At 37.5% G+C, this 24,987-nt stretch overlaps 1 protein-coding gene across 1 annotated transcript in view; it reads right to left on the reverse strand.

The window, feature by feature from the left end:
- The window catches only part of LOC122802342 (contactin-associated protein-like 5), a 2,566,556-nt gene that overhangs the window by 306,826 nt on the left and 2,234,743 nt on the right, over positions 1-24,987 (reverse strand). The window contains exon 19 of the mRNA XM_044071980.1: positions 16,426-16,513. Within this exon, the coding sequence (XP_043927915.1) occupies positions 16,426-16,513 (88 nt within the window). The remainder of the gene's footprint in view (positions 1-16,425; positions 16,514-24,987) is intronic.

Consider the following 24,987-nt stretch of genomic DNA (forward strand, 5'->3'; position numbering starts at 1 on the left):
CGGAAACCCTCATTTAGCCTGGGATCAGATGGGCCAGGTGGCATGAAACTGCGCAGGGAAGATACCACATCGGATCTTCTTCATTGAAAGACCTCCGACTGAATTGTTGTGCAAAAGAGGCCAGCCACTTTTCTGATCTATGACTGAAGGCGGGTTCCATTTGAACAGTGAGTGACCAATCGCTGAGGCTCAGGTAAGGTGAATCTACTTTTTTCTGTTTTAGATCAGGGACTTGATTGTATTTGTTCTGTGAGAATTTTTAAAATTCAGGGACAGAAATATTGCTATCTTGTCATAGATCAGGGAAACAGAATAAGTAGGCAGGTAGTCTGAAGAGACTGTAAACACTTGGTGGTACCACATTAAAAATGAAAGGGTTACGTAACATTTAAAAGGTTAGAACAAAATGGGTAATACATGCACAAAAACGAAAAGACCCCAAAGCCCACCGTTAACTGAAGACGCAAAATATATGCAATCACAGCGCGCTGACAACGTTAAATATTATACTAAATGGGTTAATAAATATGAATTTGATGGGAAACTTGAAAGATCCTCGCTTATCAAACTTATTAGACAGTTAAAAAACAATTCTAAAGGTCGGCTTAAAAAACAGCGTAAATTAGGAGTTCCTCAGGCACACAGGTGGATTGAGGAAGCAAACCGAAGAGAACAAAATAAAAATTCAAAAGCAATGTTTCTAGACAAAGAGGATTATAACTTGGTTATAGCATTGGCCCCTCCGCCCACTCCGGTTCCGGTTCCCTTACCAACTCCTTTACCGGAATATGAAGCAAAAGAACAAACTGACCCACCTCCACAATATCCGGTTGTTCCTATAAAACCACTACCATTTGTTAGAGATCCTATCGAGACTAGGTCTCGAACACGTAATTTAAAAGGGGATATTGAATTATATCAAATGAATGGAAATTCATGGGCTATGAGTGAAGAAGAGATGTGCACACTCATAGAAGTACCAAATCCTCAGGCAGGACAAGAAGGGCAGAACCCAGCTCTCTTAGTATACAGACCGTGGACACCGGAAGACATCTGAAAAGCCACAGAGGGAATTCCCCATCCAAAAGTTAATTTTAGAAAGTTCTTAGAAGACTTACAGGGCATGAGATTAAGTTATCACTTAAACGGAGAGGAAGTAGAAAAAGTAGTCAGACAAATAGTAGGTCCAGATTGCACATGATCAGTGGCAACTGGAATCCCCGTGATGCTGCACTTAGGCCCCTCCCACATAGCAGTGCAGAACTAGACAACAGAGTGAAAGGTCTGACAAACCGAATTTCTGAGAAATGGAAGCCTAGGGCAGACTGGACTTGCATTAATCAATGCATCCAACAAGAAAGTGAAACTGCTGATATATATTTTTCCAGATTATTGGAATGTTTTAACAATCACTGTGGAATGCAAGTGCCTGAAGATCAGACACAAGATTCCCTATATGAGCAGCAGTTAAAGAATGCATTTTTGAAAGGCAGTATTGCACCCATAAGTAGTTTCATTACTAAACACATGGTAGACCATCGTACAAGCAGATTACAATCATTGCTTGAATATGCTAGACATGCCGAAAGGCATTTTAACAACAAAAAGAAAAAGAAAGCCCAAGTATTTGCTGTGGAAGATGGAGAAGTTTATTTAGTACAGTCTGGACAAAAGGGCAAAAACAATGCCCAGGGAAACAAACAATCTGATCAGTGATCAGAGGACTTTGAAGGGAGAAAGAAAAGAGGTGAGTGCTTCAAATGCGGGAAAAAAGGACACATGGCAAGGGATTGCAGGAAAAATAAGAAGGCAGCAGTGGAAGACAAAAACGATGAGGGTGAGGACTGACTATATGAAACTCAAGAATTACTAGATAGGAATAATAGAGAAAAGGCAAATGACAATGTGATAGAAGGAACAGAGAATGTGATAATAGAGGAAGTGCAGGAAGCTACCGATAGTGAAGAAAATGAAATATTAGACCTAGCCTTATTGAGCTTAGAGCTCTATTTGGCTGACACAAAACCAGAAGTGACACTCCTGGTAGAAGGGAGGGAAGTCAAATTTTTGTGCAATTCAGGGGCATCACGAACCCTGGTACACCCCTCCAAACTACCAGAGAATTCAGAATCACATGACTTTATACTAGTAAAAGCAGCTAATGGACAGCTGTATCAGGAGCCTCTCTCCCATAACATTACAATAACAGATCCTGTTTCAGGATTAACCCAGAAAAGCTAAATTGTTGTTTCTGCAAAATGCCCAGTGAACCTTTTGGGCAGAGATCTTATGCAACTATTAGGCATAGCAGTAGTTCCAACCATGCAGGGTATGGAAGCACAGCGACAAACCAATACTTTTGCAGTGCAAACGGAAGGCAAAACATTTTACTGGTACAGCCAGGACTTAGTTATGACTGGCCCTGGAGCAGTAACTGAAGAGTTAATGAATGTAGCTATCAGTAAGTTCCCCTCCCTTTGCATGGACATACAACACCTGTTGCACTGTACTCTGTATTATTGTAATGCACCAGGACCTGACAAAGAATATGAACATGAATTGTTTAAAAATCATGCAGACAGATTAGTACTGTGTAACTTGTACTGGGACATGAAAGGGAACAGTGTAGTTAGCTGTTCATTACCCCAGGAGTTCTTTTCACTTTACAAATCAAATCTAATACCGCATGCTAGTTTAACTAAAGAGGAAGGTTTAAAATGGATAGACCTAGGAGAAAAAGTTACAAAATGGGAAAAACAGACAGAATCAGAACTGTCAGAACAGGGAATACAAAGACAGAAACTGAACTGGATAACACAAACACATCCAGCTGTACACTTGCAGTCCAGCAAAGACAGCTGAGAAACCCTCTTATTAGAAGAGGAAGAAAAAGCTTTGTTAAACATACCAGAAACTCTCTGGTCAACAGGAAAATCAGACGTAGGACTTATTCGCACAGCAGGACCAGTTACTATCATGCCAAAGTCAGCATTTAGACCACAGAAGAGACAGTACCCCTTGAGAAAAGATGCAGAGGCAGGTATTAAACCTATCATAGCAGCTTTGCTTAAGAAGGGAATACTGGTGGAATCTCCCGATTCACCATGTAACACACCCTTATTCCCAGTTAGAAAAGCAAACGGAGAATGGCGTATGGTCCAAGATTTACAAGCTGTAAATGATGCAGTAATACCAAGAGCAACTACGGTGCCAGATCCACATGCCTTGTTGAATGATTTAAAACCTCAACAGAAGTACTTTTCTGTGGTAAATATCAGCAATGCGTTCTTTTCGATACCGATACACCCTGACAGCCAGTATTGGTTTGCATTTACATTTTAGGGGAAGCGGTATACATATACGCGACTACCACAGGGTTATAGTGAAAGTCCAACAATATTCTCACAAGAGATGGCAAGTAATTTAGTGGGATTTATCTCACTGAGAGGTAGTCAAATTTTACTTTATGTTGATGGCATCCTGCTGGCTGCTCCTACCCAGCAAGATTGTAAGGAAGATACTATAGCATTATTAAAATTCCTAGCAGTTGAAGGACACAAAGTAAGCAAAAATAAATTGCAGCTTTGGAGAAAACAAGTGAAATACCTTGGATATGTAATATCCAAAGATGGCAGAACATTAGATGAGGACAGAAAAGTAGCAATCTTACAAGCACCAAAACCCACAACCAAGAAGGAAATTATGTCCTTCCTGGGTACGACTAATTTTTGTCGGAGCTGGATCCCAAACTATGCTTTGGAATCTGCACCTTTAACCAACCTGATTTTTATGAAGCCTATGGCAGCACAAGATTTAATACAGTGGACACCAGAAGCAGAATTAACTTTCTGCAAGCTGAAACAATTGGTAGCATCATCATTAGTTTTAGGATTACCAAATTATCACAAACGTTTTTTCCAAACTGTAGATTGCAAGCAAGGTTATATGACATCAGTATTGATTCAACAGCATGGGGACAAACAATGCCCCATTGCTTATTATTCATCGCAACTGAACCCAGTGGTGTGGTCTCTACCCCACTGTATACAAGCAGTAGTTGCAGCTACAATGGCAGTGCAGGCTTCAGCCTCAGTAGTGTTATTCCACCCTCTCACATTGAGAGTGCCTCATGCAGTCACAATCATTTTACTGCAAGAAAAAGTAGCATATCTTTCCCCTGCTAGGCATCTTTCTTGTATGACTATATTGCTGAGCCAACCTCACATGACAGTTGAATGATGTACTACTTTGTTCCCAACTCCTGTGGATGGCACACCCCATAACTGCTTGCAGGTAATTGATCAAAAGACACTGCCTAGAAAAGACCTCACAGATGTTCCCTTGGATGATGCCGAGGTGACATATTACGTGGATGGCTCATGCAAAAGGAGTCCTACAGGACAGAACCTAACAGGTTATGCAGTAGTTTCTGATACTGAGATTGTAGAAGCGAAACCTCTACCACATAACTTATCTGCACAAGCAGCAGAGTTGATTGCCTTGACACAGGCATGTACCTTAGCAAAGGGTAAAAGCATAAAAATTTTTACAGACAGCCAGTATGCATTTTCTACTGTACATGTTTTTGCACAACAGTGGAAGAATCGAGGAATGGTGACATCTACTGGCAAACTGATTAACCATGCACAGTTTATTTTAGATTTGTTAGATTCTATTCAGTTGCCTCAGAAAGTAGCTATTTGTAAATGCATAGCTCATACAAAACAAGATAGGATTTCAAAAGGAAATGCAAGAGCTGAGACAGCTACAAAGCAAGCAGCCTCAGAAGCATTTCTTTTGAACGAGGAATTACAACCTTCTGAGATTTTAGAATTAGAAATGTTGAAAACAATGCAGACACTTACTACACAGGCTGAAAAACAAAAATGGAAAAATGAGGAGCAATTCTCAAGGAAGGGCTGTACATCTCCAAAGAGGGAAAACCGATATTACCGTCTAATTTATTTAGATATGCAGCTTTGTTGAGCCATGGGCAGAGCCATGTCTCAACAGGGGGGATGGTACAGTTAGTGAATCGGGTGTTCGCTACGTACGGGTTTTCAAACTACACTAAAAAATTTTGCCTGTCATGTCACACTTGTAATAAACATCATGCACAAGGGGCATTAAAGCCCAAGCAAGGGAGTTTTCCTACACCACCGTATCCGTTTCATACTATCTGTATGGATTTCATAGAATTGAGCAAATGTGAAAACAAAAAGTACTGTCTTGTCATTGTGGATATGTTCTCCAAATGGGTGGAGGCCTTTCCGACTAGTAAACCAGATGCAGCCACTGTTGCAAAAACCCTAGTTAAAGAGATTATTCCTAGATTTGGCATACCGGAAAGGATCTACAGTGACAATGGTACACATTTCGTTAACCAAACTATACAACAGCTAAGTCAGTATTTTGGGATTTCTTTAAAACATCACTGTGCATATCACCCTCAATCTGCAGGGTTGGTAGAGAGGCACAATGGAGTTTTAAAGAATAAGCTTAAGAAACTTATAGTAGAAACACAAAAGAACTGGGTGTACTGTTTGCCCCTGGCACTGTTGAGCATGAGAACTGTTCCGAATGTAAAAGGACTGACACCTTTCAAAAAGATTTTCGGAAGAGCTTATTATATACCTCAGTGGAAACCTCTCATGCCTGCAGACCAGGAAGCAGATTGGACACTTGCAGATTACATGAGGAATATGCTAAATAACAAACATCTTTTACAGTTTAATTCTGTTTCAGATAAAGACCAAACTAACCCATTCGAAGTAGCAGTAGCCCCAGGCACTTGGGTCTGGGTGAAGACAATCAAAAAGAAGAATTGAATGACACCAAAATGGGAAGGTCCGTATCAAGTACTGCTGAGCACGCCCACAGCAGTCAAGATTGCGGAATGTTCATCTTGGATTCATTTGACACACTGTAAACTAGTCAAAATCTTTGAACTTGTTAAAACTCTTGCTAACACACAGCAGCAGTAAAATGATGACAAGACCTAGAGACAATAGAAATACTGAACAATTTCAGCAGTATATTCAGCAGTGTTGCATAATCATCTTAATAACTGCATTAGTGGCAATGTTCTTTTTTACTGTGGCTTTTGCTGTGGCCTTTCTTTTCTTCAGCCACACCAGCTAGACTGAACAAACGTGATTCAACACTCATAGACTAGCATCCGAACTTTAACACTTACCAAGCAATCAAATATGTGTATGCTGAGACTTTTAATATTTCAAATTGTTGGATTTGCACAGCTATACCAACAGCATACGGGGGATTATTGATGGCTGCTGCCCCCTAGGAGTCAATGAGACCTGGGAAAACTTGATTTTTGAGACTACACCTGTGCAATCTAGACAAAATTGCATTAGTTCTACCTGTTACACAAACAGAAATTGTATGCTTTTTTAAGAATGACACGATTCAAGTAGGTTGGAGTAGATGTAATGTGACTGTTTCTTATAAATGTTATATTAAACCTAAAAATGCTAAAAATACAGAAACAATTTGTGATGCAGATTATGACTCATACTTTGAGTCCCTGCATAAAACTGTCAGTGATATACAACATAATCCTGTTCTTTTAAAGCAACTGTCTATTATAGATAAGAAAATGTTTCATGCAGGGAAGGTGTATATCAATACTAAGGTAGAAAACTGTTATTTCGTATGTGGGAAAAAGGCATACAAATGGTTGTCTGAAAATTGGTCCGGCAGTTGTTTTTTGGGTTACCTGGTCCCGGCCATACGACACACTACAGCTTCGCCTCATGGGAGAATTCAAAACGTCAGAGATGTCACAAAGAAACCTGAAAATCCAATCAAGAAACCTGAGAATCCAGTGGGACAGATCATAGCAGGCTGGAGGAACCATAACTCTGTGAAAGACAAAAGTAAACTAGCACACATGGACCTGAGTGACACTATCATATCCTGGGCTGGCATAGCCCCTGCATATGGTGCAGTTAAATCAATTTGGGAACTGAGAAAGCTATCCAAACTTCTCAAGGTTATGAGCAATGCAACTTTTTCTGCTCTTGAATTAATGACTGATGAACTAAATGCAGTGAGAACTGTGGTGCTTTAAAACCGCATGGCTGTTGACTTCACCCTAGCGGCGAGAGGTGGTACATGCGCTTTAATCAAAGACGAGTGTTGTTCGTTCATTCCCGACAATAAGCACGAAATTAATGATCATTTGGAAGTGATCCAACAAGTGTCAGACATGACCAGGCCAGGCCCAAACCCACTGACAGACTTTTTCCAGAATTTGTTGGGGGGTGGGGTTCCATCCTAATGAACATCCTGATTGCAATTTGTGTGGGATTACTATTGTTAGGAGCATGCATTTGCTGTGGAATTCACTGCATGAAAAAAATTAATCAAAGATTTTATAGACATTTCGGTTTCTGAGACTTAGTATCAAAGTACTGAAATTGAAGAACTGTTGAAAAAGAAAACACTTTCATAAGTTTAAACTGAATGACTCTCTTAGCTGCAAATCCTCAAAGGAAGAGGTTAGGAGAAGAAACAAACTGTTTATACTTTTGAAATAGAATAAAAAGTATTAACAGGGGGGAAATGTTAGAAAAATATGTATTAACATATGTGTGCAATGCTTATTTTAATAAGGGAAGAATAACACATTTTTATTCTATATGCAGCATTAGTTCTATTGGAAACTGAAAATATGCGTTTCTGAAATTGTGCTTTCTGACACTGCAAGATGCACTCTGACCTAGTTTGCTAGCACAGCAAAATACATGTTTATGCCTTGGAAATGTACTGGAAAACAGGTGATTTTCTGCTAGGTCAGGAAATTAAAAGGAGAATAATAATAATTTCTGTAGATCCATTCATTATGGACAATAAGCTCTGTTCATGTTGATGAAAAAGTGCACAAGCTGCAAGATAGTTTGATACTATGAACAATAAACTGCTTCAGAAATCTGTACTTGCATTGTGCTTAAATTAGCCATAGTACCTAGACTTGTAACATCACATAGCAAGAAAGTTATAATTGACCGGTGGTCATCAAGGACATCCTGTTTACTGAAAAAAATATTTTTTAAACTTTGAAGAGTCAGCTAGAAATGTGAGAAACATCTGTAAAGTAACAGAATTGTGAACTGGTGATCTGCTACATCAGTCGTAGTGGGCAATGTCTTGAAAGAAAGGTATAATAACTGTGACACTTCCTGATTTAGTCAGACAAACTCTGTAACTGCATTTTTTGTCTCCTTGCGCAAGAATAAAGATACCTGAACTGAACCTTATGCTTTTGGTCTTCTTAAAGTATTTTTCTCTAACAATGAGTTAACAGACTTTAAAGATTCCCTGTAGACTACTCCCCAAAACAAAAAATAGCCATTTTAGTATATCCTGATATTGGATTGTGTTTAAAATGTTATGATTTTGGATTGTGTTTAAAATGAAAGAAATAATGGTCATAGCAACATACTTCAGCTTTATCCTGTTATGCCCCCAGATGCACACACACTGTTCCTACCAAACAAGGCATATCAGTCATGGTTTAATAGGAGAAATGCAATTGCCACTTGACTTCACACACAGCCTGCTGCCTCAAAAAACAGATAGAAATTTTCTTTGTACACCTTTGGTGTTTGGGTTGAAAGTTGAACTAAATAATGGCCTCAGAAAAACATTTCAGCTTATTGCACTCAAACACAAACATTCCCTTCCTTTAACTTACTGACAATCATCTAATAGTCATATGTAATTGCCACTTGATTTCTTTACACAAATTGTATACACAAATTGCTTACTCCCTAAAAGGCAGATGTAGTCTGATGTCTGATTGTTATGAAAGTGGAAAAAATAATGGTAACATTAATCTGTTTGAACATGCTCTACTCTGGTATACTATAGTTTGCCCCTTATAAAGTCATAGCAGTGATTGCTTTACAGTGGTCATGTAAATGTACTTTTCCTTCTCATATAAGCTCCCCCCAACAAAATGGCACTTTTGTTAACAAGACTGATTCTGATTGTGAAGAAAGTAAATTAAGTAATGGCCAGATGCAGTGTACCACCTAATAGTAGTGATCATGCAATTGCCATTACGTTTATACATAGCCTGCTTTCCTCCAAGTGATAGATAATTCTTTGCATACTACTGATTTTGTATTTGGAGGAAAGTTCAAGAAATATTGGCCATAGCATTGTGTTCAATCATGCTGTTGTCACAAGCATGCACTCCTCTTCAGAGAAGTCAAGAACAGTAATCATCACAGTAGTCAAAACTCAAAACTTGAGCCTGTGATCATTAAATCAGACACTGTCTTGTTCAACCTTTGTTGGAGTATATAAGGTCCAGAAAAGAACTTTGCAATATTACTTAATTTGCAGTCATATGTAGACCTAGATTCCCAATGCTTTTACACAGAAGAAGAGGACAGCAAAAAAGAGATAGCACAGTAACGAGCAGGTAGTTACACAGCTTGTGAAGTTTTTGTATAGTAGAAATGCCTTCGATCTTAACTGCATGGGTTCTACCAGATATTTATGTTAGATAGATATTTATAGGCAGTGAGGATACAGTGCCTTTCCAGGGACTCAATGACTATACTGAATAGACAGGATCTGCCTTTTCAAAGCAAGGCCAAATTGATTTTGATCAAGAGGCTAAAGATTACCAGTTTCACTATTTTCAATTTTAAGGAAGATGTATTTCATAGACATACAGGTGTATCTGTACAAAACTGATAGGCCTGTAATTATAAGCACCTTTGGTGGCACTGTCATTATGTAGTGGTACCACCATGGCAGTTTTCCAAACATCTGATATGTAACCACTTGTCATGACTGGGATGAATATTTTCAAAAGAGGTTTATCCTTTGCATATTCTGTTTTAAACTTACCAGTACACAACTGGAGATGTTATCTGGCCACATGGAGATGGTGTTCCTAGTTTTATAATGATTTATAATAATTATTGGATAAGGGGTAGTTTTCGTGACAACAAAGACAAGAGTACAGTAAGTTGGTGAGGAAAAATCTGAGTAGAATTTGTCAGCTTGAATGTTGATAATGGCTTCAAAGTTAGAATAAGTATTGCCATTAGTTATCATCTGACAGCATTATAGCTTGCTGCATCTGGGTTTTCCTAGCAAAGCTGAAAAAAGCCATGCTATTGTCTTTGGCTCATTTGATGATCTTGAGCTTAGAGATAACCTTACACGTTTTACTGGTATACTTGATATTTTAGGTAATCAGGTCATGGTCCTTTTTATTCTAGGGATATGAAACTTATGGGTCTATATCAGAGCAACAAAAGCGCATATGTGCGACTACATAACATTCAACACATAATATGCAAAACCTGTAAACAGTAAAAGGCCACACAATCAAATTTTTTCCTAGTGATAAAATTCACATGGCTGTTCGGAAAAAATACAAATTAAAAACCACCCACACCCCTCTAACTAAATATACCAACTCTGAGATCGCATAGCGAAGGAAAGGACAATTCTGTGTAGTTGGCCAACTACCTCCTTGCCCTGTGACATATTCATCAAATTGCTTAAATGCAGTTTGATTAATATGTGTCGCTCTTTACGTGTTCACTCAAAAGTGGTTTTGTGATTTTAATATAGACCCAGATTTATTACATTTTTTCTCTTTTGTTATTCACAGGGATAGTGTGAGAGTTCCAGCAAAGCCTTTCCTTTTCAGTTTAGTATTATGATGGATAGGAACAGACCCAACAATACCTCTGCTTAGATGGGAATAGAATTTTAAGGAAATGCAGTGGTATTTGAAATGGGATCATACAGCAACAGTCATGTGAACTTCCTCATGTCAGCAAATTATAATACAATTGCCTTAGAAGGTTTTCCAAATACAGTAGGGATCACAGAATCACTTGTACCAGATCTAAAAAATTGATAGTTAGACTGCATCAAGTAGGTAGTAATCCAAACAGGAGATTACCTTACAGACAAATAGAAAGAAAAATTGCTAAAAGATCAGCATTTATGTTAGGTAGAAAAAATGTTTTGCTCCATTGAATGTTTAGAAGTGTTTGAGATATCAATTACTGGTTGCCCAAGGTTTTCAGATGAGGAATAAAGAGTTGAAGTCACCCTTGAGTAGCATGTTGCATTTAATAATTATATTTTCCATCTGGCATAACTATGCTTCATGCTCAACCAGAACATGGAAGGCAGCTTATAGTCAATAGTATGATAGCTGGCTTTGTTCAGTATCACAAGAACTTCTAGAAGGTTTAGGTTGCCATCATACAAGATCTGATGTGAGACAATGGAATTATGGGTACATACCAATGTTCTCCCATAACACCTAAATATATGAACTCAGATATGAATGCAAGTAGTTCTGGCTAATCAAAGTGAAGTAGATAATGGTCCCTGTAATGGGTTTGACATGCTGGTGCATATATATTTATATACACATACAGCCACACACACACACACACACACACACACACACACATACACACACACACACACACACACACACACACACACACACACACACACACACACACACACACACACACGCACACACACACATCTCTATCTCTCGAGTTCCTCTATCACTAATTATGATGTAATCATGATGTAATCTGCACTTTTTACATGCACTCTTCCTCATCCCATCCCATCTCTGCTTGTTCCATAGATGATGTTAGACTCTGAAAGAAATAAAAGGTTCGGTAATATAATCCACAGAAGAGCAAATGCAGGCCAAAGGACTCTACAAAGAGGAAGCGATAAATCCACTTTATTTATACAGCAGTAGAAGGTTAGCGCTTTCATCCCTGAAACAAACTTGGAACTTCATCAGACCAAACAAAAGCGCTAACTTTTTTCTGCTTTATAAATAAAGTAGATTTATTGCTTCTTCTTTGTGGAGTCCTTTGGCCTGCATTTGCTTTTCTGTGAATTGCTGGGTTTGCTGCTACTTTTTTTGTTTTGTTTGTTCGGTAATATAACTCAAGTTACTGTTCTAATAAATATACACCCACCTGATGACAAGCAGTGATCAAGTAATGGCCCTTATTATTCACCTTGTCTGCTCACCCCAACTACCCTCCAACTACTTTTGACTTTTTAATTTACAACAAAATATCTACCCTCTTTTGCAATAGTAGTATTTAAGCTTATTAGTGTCTTACACAGCTTCTCATCAATTTGTTTTTAATATGTAAGAAATGACAATAAAAAAAATGGGTTTTCACTGAGTGTATGTGTGTATAATGTGTATTGCTATCTTTAACCAGACATTTGATGTCCTGGAAGATCACATAGTACAATGTGCATAAGAGAAAACTGCCTCATATTCCTGGAAGATCAGAGGAACTGCTCCAAATGCTGACTGTAAATAAATGAGTATAACTTGCCAGGCCAGCTTTGAGACTGTTTGCTGTGAACAAATGGTTTGAAATGTTTGCCTGGCATAGTCAAAGATGACATTCATTATACATTTTTGTAAGAATAATCATGTGAAACTAGTTTCATGTTTTATGATTGCTTGATAAGGGAACTGGAGATAATCCTGCAAACGTGATTTTTTTTCTATTTTCGTATCCATTGCCCAGTGCTGCGTGCAAAGTGAAGAACCATGCTAATGAATAGCATGACATTGCACATTTAGGTTATAATTCCCTTTATGGAATGGAATATTGTGGGTTAATTAATACGGTACTACAATTAATATAAGAATGAAGCAGTTACAACTAGGACCTTAAGAGGGTATTTTTTATTATTTATTTTGATTTTAAAATAATTATACAAAAGTCATGTTATGTCATCCCCTTTGTTGTTGTCACAGCCTGTTGTGATGAAATAAATGTTATCCATAATCGATGGGTTAAAGCACACCATGCAGATTATTTCTAAAGGAGAATTGTAAGCTTGATGAATGTAATGAAACTTTTTCCATCACATCTTCAGCTGCACAGTCTTTAGTGAATATGAAGTTGTGTGTCTCCTGTTATGGCAAGTTGGCAAAATTGAATGATTTGCTCTTTTGGGGCTGACAACACTTGGAGCTCTTATTTGGTAGCAGCTCAGAAAATTCATCAGTTTGTCCAGTGGGTAAATTTGGAAGAGATGAAGAACAGAGACAATTCTCTGATGTATAAATAAATGATTTATTTTCCTTTCTAGGCACTAGTGGGTATTTAAACACTGTATCTTGCATCAGTAGATAAATAACTATTGAAAAAGGGCTCATGCCAGAGCGAAAGCTTGAGTAATTGCAAATCCTTTATGTTGGCCCAATAAAAGGTATTATATCATGTCTGTATTCCATTGCCTTTGCATTTTATGTTATTGAACCAACACAGCATTTCTTATCTATCTATCTATCTATCTATCTATCTATCTATCTATCTATCTATCTATCTATCTATCATCTATCTATCTTTCTATACATACATAAATATTTTTTCCAGAAATGCTATTAGATTTCCAATAATATGATCCTTATCACTAAATGAATATATATGTACACCACTTTGAATTTCAAGACATGGCAGTTTCAGATTAACGGCGGTCTGGCTGTTATTGCCACAAAAGCAATTCTATTTCTGAACTTGTTAACATGACCTAATTCTTGTTGCCATTTAACCAAACATCACACACACATGAACAGCATTTTTAATGGACTTGTTTTGCTCTGCTATTCCAATCCAGTTTTGTTTATAAAAGCCATGCTGATACCACATGGACTAAATATGTTTGTTTTGTTGTACTTGGAAGACTATATTCACAGATAAGGATTCCTACTTAATCTGAATGTTTTTTTTTTTATTTCTGTCAAATTAGGGCTTATGTATATGCAAACTGTTCTCCCTCATTTTTATGTTAGGCTTTACAAATCTTGTATTTGTGCCATAACAGTATATAAGTATTGCTTAAGAAAGAAGCATCTGTCACTAGCATATAAATAAAATGAATTTCTAAGTTATGTTTTCTATTTTATCTTTAGCAAAGCTGCAAGTGTTCTTTGTGAACTTAGGTTCATTTTGAAATTGCATCCCGTTATCAGTATTATTTTGTAGGCACGGATACCAAACATATCGATATGTTTGTAAACATTAACAGAGCAATCACAGTGGGAATGGGGGCTGTGTATGAAGTCATTTATATATTTTACTAATGATTGTAGTACTTGCCCATACAAAGGTATGTAATAATGTTACAGCAAAGGGATGCATATTTGACTTGAAAAACAGCAACAGATAGTACTATGGAATCTTATCAAACACAGAGGTGAAAACACATGAAATATACCAAATTAGGTATAGGGAGAACCAATGCAGCTAAAGATTCCCCCTCCCAACAAATGCATAAATGCAATTGCAATGCATCTCTTAAGAATATATATAAATGTTTTCTTCATAAATATGCTAAAATAAAAAAAAACACAAACAAGTATTTTGTTTTGAACTGCATTTTTCCTTTTTTTTTTCCAGGAAATATTCAGAATGCTCTAGAATAAAAACACTGGCTAGACAATAAGCTACAGGGTGTTATTGTACATGTAAAGCCCACTAAAACTATGTTGCTTTATAGTTGTTGTGAAGCAGTGACTGAGAAAAAGCAGATGGCCGCTATTTTTTATGCTTTCTAAACATGGCTTTGCTATTTGGTGAGCATAAAATGATAAAAATAAAAATAATAATTATAATAAAGTTAAAACATTCAACTAGAATAAGTAACTGCAATAGCAGTTAAAAGGACTTATAATTTCACTCACCCCTTGCTGGGTGTGGTTTTTAAAAGTTCTGATTATTAAGGGTGAAAAAAATGAAAAATGTAATTGAGAGAATTTGTGTGTGTGTGTGTGTGTGTGTGTGTGTGTGTGTGTGTGTGTGTGTGTGTGTGTGTGTGTGTGTGTGAACATCAAATATTTATATTTTGGATGTGCAATGCTTCCTCCAACAGCAATTACATATGCTAAGACAACTTTGAAACATTAGACAGAGGAACATTGTTTTCATCATAAGCATAAAACAATGCATATACTAATAAAAGAGCAAATATGAAATGCTTTAACACATAACCCACTTCTTAAGTTCAAAATGCTTTCTAGCATGAGTGATTTGGGGGAATAACACAATTTCATTGGTAAAGAGACCCTCCAGCTGTGGCACTAGGCCTCACACCCCTGGGTGGGAGTTATCCCCCCAATAACACCCACCCTATCAGGCATGCTTATAGCCCTAAACATTGTATCATGGTTTACTTGCAATATGTCAATACAGGATCTTAAACAGTTTCACATACTTTTATTTATTAAATGGGTAAGAATAATTCTTTTATTTTCAGACGCAAACAGATCTGCTGTGCTTGCTTTAAGATTTAATGACAAGGTTTTGACTGTGAAAAAGTAAGCACTAGAGGTTCTACTGATAACAGAATGGGATCCGATGCAAACGGTCAGAACACAACCCCATGATGCCACCAGGTTTTATGAAAGGCAACTGAAGGCTAAATAAATAAATATCCATTTCACAGAAGATAAAACTAGCCAGTGTAACAAGTTATGTTTGTTATTGCCTTTAAGTATACCCTTCCTAAGAATATGTTGTCACCCTTCTACAGTTTAAGACACAATTTTTTTATGACGTTCCTAAACATGCATCACTTATTCATCAAACAGATCTGTTATGATTCTCTTGACTCTCATCATCATCTGGAGCCATTAAATATGTGCAGGTAACAAAAACAGATGGTGTATGTCTGCACAGTATCATGTACACTAGCTCATCATAACAAAAATCCTGAACCATGTGAGTTTTAGTTTGGTAATCATTGCATTCTGCAGACATTAATGCAACTGATGTTTGATGCAGCATTGATCTAGAACAACTTATACTCCAGCAAAGAGTCTGACCTGCGCCTGCAAATGGTCCATCGAGATCAGTGTAATGTCATGGTAAACAAATATAAATTAATATATGAACAAATGTCATTTTTAAAACTGGACTCATATTTTCTTGCCTTTGGTAAACTGAGCGTGAGATACATAACAATGGTAAATACTCTGAAATGTGCAACATTTAATAGGCTTATCCATACTCTTTAGCTGCACCTGCATCAATTAACAAATGATAATTGCTTAAACTATTGTAAGCCAGAAGTTACAGCAATCATTCATTTATATTTATATTGCTTTATAATATGTTTCATCATTTGTATGTCTAACCAGACAACCAGTTGCTCAGGGAATGCTAATGCACACTATTCATCATCATAAACAAAATGGTGAAATTATTATCAGCAATTAAACACTGCATCATATGGCAACACAAAAATGATTTAACGCTTTGTCCTTTTAATTAAATTGTCTTTACACAACTTATATGTTATAAAACAAATACTTTTATAATACTTTTTGAGCAGATAAAATAATATTAAATAACAAACCTATTATTTTTCCAAGGATAATGGATTTCAGAGCATTGAATTTTCTGCCTGACGACAACAGGAACTTAGCTCTAAGATGTTGATCAATCTGCAATACATTCAATACATTCATAAGATATACTGTTTACTTAACAAATAAATGATATTCTATTAACAGCTTCAAATAAGCACTGTAGCTGAAACAAATATTGCCATGTGACCTTCTTATGACTTCATGTACAGGAGCATATGCACATATACATATAAATAAAGAGAGACTATCTCTAGTCTATATGTTCAGCTACAGATATGCACAAATACACACACACACACACACACACACACACACACACACACACACACACACACACACACACACACACACACGTAACTATATATAGAAGGAAGCCAAGCAATTACATTTAGAAAGTTTTGTGATTTGCTTTTTTTTGGTGAGGTGAAGTGATCCCAGTCAGTACAGGCCTTAATTATTACTTTTCTTTCTTTGTATTGTATTTGTTAACTTAGTGCTTAATTTGACTTTGTTTTCTTTGGAATAGGGATAGGGTTTTAAAAAAAAATCACACAGTTGCATACCATTATATATGCGGTATGGGTGATGATATTTTAGTGTGAACTATAGACAGCCATAATGCACCTATAGTGCTAAAGTTTTAGTTATGAAACAGGAAGGCAGATGATATTTAAAATAAATTGTACTTTGCACAAGATATTTTTAAATATTGCTCCCAGATATCCAACTCCAACATTAAGATAGCTATGAGGGCACACACACACACACATACAAACACACACACACACACACACACACACACACACACACACACACACACACACACACACACACACACACACACTCAGAACTAAACTTATTTTAATAGCTGTACATGCACATATATTTTAGCAATAACCCATTATTTGGTGTGGGTTGGGTATCACAGGATTAACCCAAAGTTGGCATGGTTTAATCATGGGGTTAAGCCATGCTCACAGATCCAGAAAGACAGACCTCAGTAGATGGCAGAGGCATGCCTTGTGAAGATTTTGCTTTTTGTGTGTATAAGCAAACCACCAAAACCCATGATGGTGGCTCTTGTCTGCATGTAAAAAGTAGCATGTATGCATCAGTTGCAGGGCACAGGTGTTCTATATACTAATATCAGCAGTAAAGAGATGGGACTTAGGATTATATAATGTCCTTAGTTGACAGGTAATTGTCCCAGCTGACCTATCATTTTTTGAGTACTATATGCATGATGACAGTGTTTCAGTACTTCATGGACCATTCTTCAGTGAGTGCATGCTTCTGTGTGAATCACCTATGCACAATGACACTCACTAGTCTGCAGCCCCACAGTTATGTGAATGCAATAATACACAAAGAAGGTGACACATTTATACTGATGTCTTCCTACATTCTCAGCTTGCTGGTAAAGTAACTTTACTTTAGCTTACATTGGGAGGGAGTCACTATATACTGTGCTGGCTTCATGTACCATGAAACTATCCAGAAAGGAGCACATTAGCACAATCTTGGAAAGGGATGTCTAGTATCTGGTGTCTTTGCAGCCTTCATGTTATTGTGAAATATCTTTTGCAGTCATCACCATGGGCAGCCTAGGTCTGTGCCTTTTGCTGTGCCACACACTTGCCTGAACTTTGTTGCTTTGATTTCAAAGTGCATGCTTCTTTCTCTCCACTGATTGTCTCATTGATGTACATCCCTACCATGTTTGCTGTCATGGAGTTACAAGTACTTGCTGCTCCATCTACAATGATAAAAGTTGCACTCTCAGAAGTTTCATATGAGATTACTAGGCTAATGGCTCAAGAGCATTTACAAGCCTAGCTAATATAACCAAAATGTACCCTATATATGTTCCATAGGGACAAGAGGAAGGCACGGGTCTGTGCCTATGCCTTGGGTATTTGCACATATTTTACAGATTGTCCCTATTAATAAGGGATGTAGGCACCACCCTGGGTATGAATTTACAGTACCCCATCCACTGATCCAAGCTGGCTTTGAGGAAGACCAAGATAGGACTTTGCTTTATGTGAAATGGAAGCCTATTCCAAAGAAGTGGCACTCTCTGGGAAAAGTATCTATCTCTCCAACATGTTCTGTTTGGCACAATAAGTTCAGATCCCTGGAGTGGGTGACCCTCATTCTGTTTGTTTTGCAGACATGCAGCAGCTTCATCAGGGCTTGATTTATGAGCGTCTTCTAAGTCAAACACAGGATCCCCTTAACAGTCAGTAGGAGACAGACTAAAGGGACATGGCCTTAAGTCTATCCACACATGACATGTTTAGACCCTGTACTTTCTTTGTAAGGAACCTTAGAGATCACTCCATGTGTTGTAGGTGTCTGGCCAACTACATTCCAAACGGCATTATTGATCTAATGAGGGCTGTGTACAATGGGACTATAATTTCCCTGAATCTGTATGCCATAGCTTTACTTATACGTTGTGCCACATAAAATGACTTCCTTTCTACTGTGGATACATAATGTTCAAAAGTACAGCTATCTACCTGGGTACCCAGATCTCATACCTCCGAGTCTTCTCTTAGGAGCTGTTGTTAATGTTGCAGTTAGCAGGGATATTTGATTATCCAAAGGGTATGATAATGCATTTCATTGTGTTTAGTTTCAGGCTATGGTCCTGATACCAATTATTTCCCTGGTTTAGACTTTCCTGAAGGTTATCTACATCATTGGGGATTCAGTGATTTCCAAAAGCTCATTGTCATATGCAAACGTTGTCATCCAGAGGTGTTCCACATTAACCTTGGTGCCCTAGAAATAAATTCTGAACAGAAATGATCCCAACACTTAGCCATGTGGCACACCATTAGTAACTGGCCTCATGCTGGTACTTGAATTATCCGCTCTGACCATGTATCCTATCCTTGAGCAAGTTGGCTAGCAATCTGGTGACTGAGTGACTCATGCCCAAGTCTGTGAGTTTACTTATAATATTGGAGTAGGGAATAGGGTCAAATGCCTTGGCCAGGACAAAGTAAGAAGTATGCACTACGTTACCCTCATGCATGGCCTTATCACAGAGTTCACCAGACTTAGTAGGCACAACCTGCCCTTTAGAAAGCTGAACTGGGTCATGCCCAGTGTTTAGAGATTTCCTATGTCTTTATTTGTCAGGTCCATGATTATTCTTTCCATGTTTTTGAAAACAAGACTAGTTAAGCTTATGGGTCTGTAGTTTCCTGGGTCTAGACTCCTAGCATAGAGCAGCAACACCTTTAGCTTGTCTTGGGTAACACTTGTTATGCTGGAAGGTTTATCTATTTGGCAATGCCTAAAAAGGCAGAACAAGAGTGGATAAAGTTTTAGTCAATATCCAAAAGCCTAGAGGTGACAGGTGAAGATCATGCCTGGGTGGTCTGTTGATCATGTTCTCCCAGGCTGGCACCCCCTTTGGAATAACACCAGTAGCTAAGCCAGTTATTAAAGTCAAGCATTTTCTGTCTGTATTGTGGCATCATCCTTGGAGATGGCAGAACGCATACTTACCTGTGACACATATTCCGGGAGTTCAATCATGTCTCTCTTCATAGAGCAGATATGTCTTGAATCATTCACTTCCACATGGACTATGACAGAGTCATACTGGTATTTAAGGTGAGTGACCTGAGTGCTTGCATGATCTGCTGGATCCTGGTCCCTGACAGGCAACTAACTACAACCCTCTCTTTATCCAGCTTTGTTAGGGGACATCTATGTGTCCCACAATGGAGTCACCTATGAACAAAATGTTGGGTTGTTAAATATTTCTCTATATTGAATTGGCTTAGACACAATGAAATGTGGTTTCATGTGTTTTGCTGGTGTGTCTTGTTTGTGTGAATGCGCAGGTTCTGATGACTATGCCTGTGAGGCCTTTGAGGATTGGGTAAGTTACATGTGAGCACCTCCACCTATGTAGGTATAAGTTGGTGATCATTGGTAAGTACAGTGAGTGGTAAGTGTGAGTCTGTGACAACCTGTTTGTTGCATTTTGTGTCTGTATGTGAGAGTCTGGCCTCCAGTCACAATGTGTATGTACATCTCTCACATACTGTATTTTTCTGTTTAAGAATTAAATGATTGTCAGTGTGCATGAGGCAATTTCTACATTGCCTCAGGATGCCAATGTCCTCTAGGCTGGAAACAGAGATGGTACATAAGTGCCCATCCACGGTTGATGGTCTTAATATACTTACAAGGGATACAAGTGGTGAGTGTTTATAAACATAATAAGTTTGAGGTGCCTACTTGCTGTAAGTTCAGCTGACCTAGTCTGCGAAGCCCATTGCCCAAACCAGCTGTTCACTATGCAGTGATAGCCCTGAGTGCTAAGATGAGGTAGTGCTAACTAAAATATTCCCATCTGAGTGCGTTAGTGCTGCCCTGGGTGCTAAGATGAGGTAGTGCTAACTAAAATATTCCCATCTTAGTGCGTTATTGCTGCTCACCATCTAAACTTATTGCCTGGTGAGTGCAGCGGAACTGGAATAAAGTTCTTATATGGAAATTGTGATTTTTGGCATTTGTGTATATACAAGGCACTATAAACTGCTGCTGTGCAAAGATCAAAGAGGTTTAAATACACTTAGAAAACAACAAGTGTATTGCTACCTAAACCCACAGACCAATTAGCTAAGTACACAATGAGCTTTATACCAGTAGTCTGTAGATCAGATGGGTGACATCAGCCCTCTCCTGTCACAAGGGTGCAGACTTAGACTCTCTTAATATAAAATGACTGGTTTGGAGCCCAGGTGTTGGGAACAACAAACAGACACCTGGAAGTAATTTGACAATTCTAAAACATATACTGTAGTTACTGAGAAGAGCTGCTCAACAGCAGTTAGCAAAGCAGTCTGAATCTTTGAAAAACAGTGCAGAAAATGAATAAATATCACAGGCATCTGTTGATTAAACCCCAGGTACTTTTCTGACTGTTTCCATATAAACAAAGTCCATGTATAACTTCAGTAATTACTGTTTTTATTATCAAGTGATGAAACCGAATACAATCCTATCCAATCCATTCCATTAAGATTACTTAGTTGAACATGTACTTGTCAAATGTCATACTAAATGAAAGACTAGTTGATTGAATGTATGCATATAGTATTTCACAGTAGGACAAAGAAGAAATCTGTAATGAACTTACATTTATGGTCTGGGTATAGAACTAGATGGTGTAAAGGTATCGTACCTGTGCACTAATGTGATGGGTAGGCTCTGTGCTGCATTTGAAACAGAAATCAAAAATATGTTGATATTTGTTTTCTGTGAATAGTTATTGAGTTTGGTTTTCAATGAATTTGATTTCAGTTTTGGTGCAATTCAGTTTTAGTGAACTCGGTTATGTTGTTACAGACAAACCCTTCTATCAAGATACCGTTGTCATTTCTTGTACGCTAAGATTTCTTTCTTGCAGGATTTTTCCACATTTCACCACCTCATAATAGTGATTGATTATATAGCCATAGCTGACCTTGTTTAGCACTTTCTTTCATTTTATCTCTGTATGTGCATCAAGTTTCAGGTTTATGCCACTTGATTTTCTTTTCTTTCATTTTATCTCTGTATGTGCATCAAGTTTCAGGTTTATGCCACTTGATTTTCTTTTCTTTCATTTTATCTCTATATGTGCATCAAGTTTCAGGTTTATGCCACTTGATTTTCTTTTCTTTCATTTTATCTCTGTATGTGCATTAAGTTTCAGGTTTATGCCACTTGATTTTCTTTTCTTTCATTTTATCTCTGTATGTGCATCAAGTTTCAGGTTTATGCCACTTGATTTTCTTTTCTTTCATTTTCTCTTCTGTTCTGTTCTGACTTCACTTGCTGCACTGAGTGCTGGTCAGATTTAGTATTTCCGATAAGCTATGCGCATGTATCTACTACCAAAATGACTTTAGTAAATGTGGAGCTTACAATAGTTTGGGCAACTGCCCTACACTGAGTTTCATAAATCCTACCATAACTGATTTGATGCAGAGTACGATTTCATTTAAAGTACAGCTGGCATATGTTTAATGGTATATTCTACTCTAGCAAAATAACAGCAACATATCGAGATCTTTGGGGCTGTGATGAGGAACTATTTTTTTTTAAGCTGGTAGCAAAATGTTAGCAGATATATGATCCTTTATTTGACTGCAGAGTAGGTAATCTAATAAATGTACCAGATATTTCTATTTCTTTTCAATACTTGGACAATATTTCTCAAATGTTCTTCCAAATGTTCTAACCTTTCTCAAATTGCCATTCAACACCTTAAATTTGTACCATAAGCAAGTTATTCTTAGTTTCCTAACTTTTCAAACCCTCTTAGCAGTTGCATTTATTCTCATGACTTAAATGTACTGCATGGCACTTTGAAAAATTTGTCTAATGTAATCTCTTTGTCTCCAGACTTTAGCAGTCATCTTTTTTACATATGGAATATATTATTCAGTTAGGGTTATAGATTTCCTTTATTTCATATCCCCCCAAGAGTCAATTCAAGTCTGGCAGTTGGCGCAGTGACTTATGACTAAGAGTCATACTTCCTTTGGTACAGAGTTTGAGTTCCTCAGCCTTCATTGGACCCACTGTGTGACCTTAAAGAAATCACTTAAGCAGACATTGTTCCCAGGTTGCTCATGAAAAAGGATTATGTGTGCACCAGTGGGCCTACTTGGATAAAAGATGGTTATTAGGGGTGTGCTAAACGAGTGGTTAGAACTGGGTGCTCTCAATTGCCACAGTCTGGATTTATTTGCAGTCAGGGAATATAAATGGATATTTTTGTGGCTCTGTGATGCAATGTATAGTACACTGAACTTCTTATTAAATGGTAAAAGGCATGCAAAGGTTGTGGGTTCAAGTCCCACCGGCGTCTACGTTCAGGCTCGTGGTTGGAGCAGAGAGACAAGGCTGTAAGTTGCAGTTCCTAAGGTACAGAGTTTGATTACCTCAGCACTCATTTGCCTTCTGTGTGACCTTGAGCATGTCACTTAACCAGACAGTGCTTGGGGGTAACTGGGAACTTGACCTTGGCTTCTAAATGGTCCTCTGGACAGCAAGCCACATAACTACCTAAGAATTAAATAATTCCCTATTTCACTGAGAAAGATTTTAGGATCTTATACATTTTATTTGGATATTTACTTCATCATATTCCTTCTTACTTCTGCAGTGGTGCAGCGGTAGCGTGGTTGCCTCACAGCAAGAGGTTCTCCCGTTTGATTCTCGGCTTGGGTTGGGAGTGCCTTCTGTGTGGAGTCTGCATGTCCTCCCCACGGTCGAGTGGGCATTCGAAAGACATGCGTTGAACAGGCGTGCCTTCGTTTGGCATCGGGCTGGCAACTCGACACCATAAAAGCCAACTGCCAATCATTAGCGGACCGGAGTTCCACTGTGGCGACCCCTAACCGGGAAAAGCCGAAAGACAAACAAACAAACTTCATCATATTCCGTCTTCTGCCAAATACTTTTTTTCTTGCCAGATTTCATCATAATCTGATTTTCAATAAATATGTTAATTCTTTATCAGTTAATACTTACTAATATACTAGCCCTATTTTAATCCTTAAATAAAGTTCAGAAAGAGAGGCCAGTAAATGTAAAACCTTTCTTATAATCTTATAAAGTGGATTGAAAAATGTGTCCATGTTTTTCTTCTGTCCTATAAGACCCTTAAGGAAATGTATTAATATTTATTGCTTTTAAGAGTATAGTAAACCTTTCTTCTAGTGCACTATCTATGCTATGAGGAATTTATGTCTTTTAATACCCCTCCCCCCACTTTAACTTTAAATGTTCGGCACTTGTTCTTACTATAAATCATTAGATTTAATTTAGACATATATATTGGTAAATCATAGAAAATCATAAATTAAATTTATCAAAAAAAGCTCATGTTAATGTTCAAAGGAAGAAGCCATCATCAATAACTGGTCATCAGTGTCTACTGAAGCATACACTTTTTTATACTTTTTAAATGTTAACAGTAATCGTTTTCTTAACCTAAGAAGAGTTTACCACTATAAATCAGCAATAATGATATAGCAAGAATAGCCCTTTGTCTTACTCTTCGACTCATAGAACATTTAGATGTCAAAAGACATTTTTGTTAATTTTATTTTCATGTCCAAGCAGAATTTTACAAAGTTGAGATGATGCTAATGCTTTCTATAGTAAAACCTTTCTCTTTCATCATAAACCAAAGAAATTTAAAGTCTGATTTGAGGTCCAGCAAAACAATGAACAGTTTTTGAGAACGGAATGAGATGTAATATTCTATGATGTGATGAAACAGTGAACAAGCATTTATTGTGGAATGGCTGTGGAATGACTTTACATGTACTCAAATTGGGTTCTATGAAGGTTTTATTAGACATTATTGTTTTAAAGTCTGATAATAATGTTGTTAAAACCAAAATATAATGTGATATTACACCAAACACCTTCTTTATATGGGGTACTACTGTGCCCCAACCTCATAATTTCCTAATTTAAAATATAAAATTGATTTTTAAAAACTTGATAGAATATTGAAG

Source organism: Protopterus annectens, chromosome 5.part0, assembly GCF_019279795.1.
Source record: "Protopterus annectens isolate FY-2018-M chromosome 5.part0, PAN1.0, whole genome shotgun sequence".
Lineage (NCBI taxonomy): Eukaryota > Metazoa > Chordata > Ceratodontiformes > Protopteridae > Protopterus > Protopterus annectens.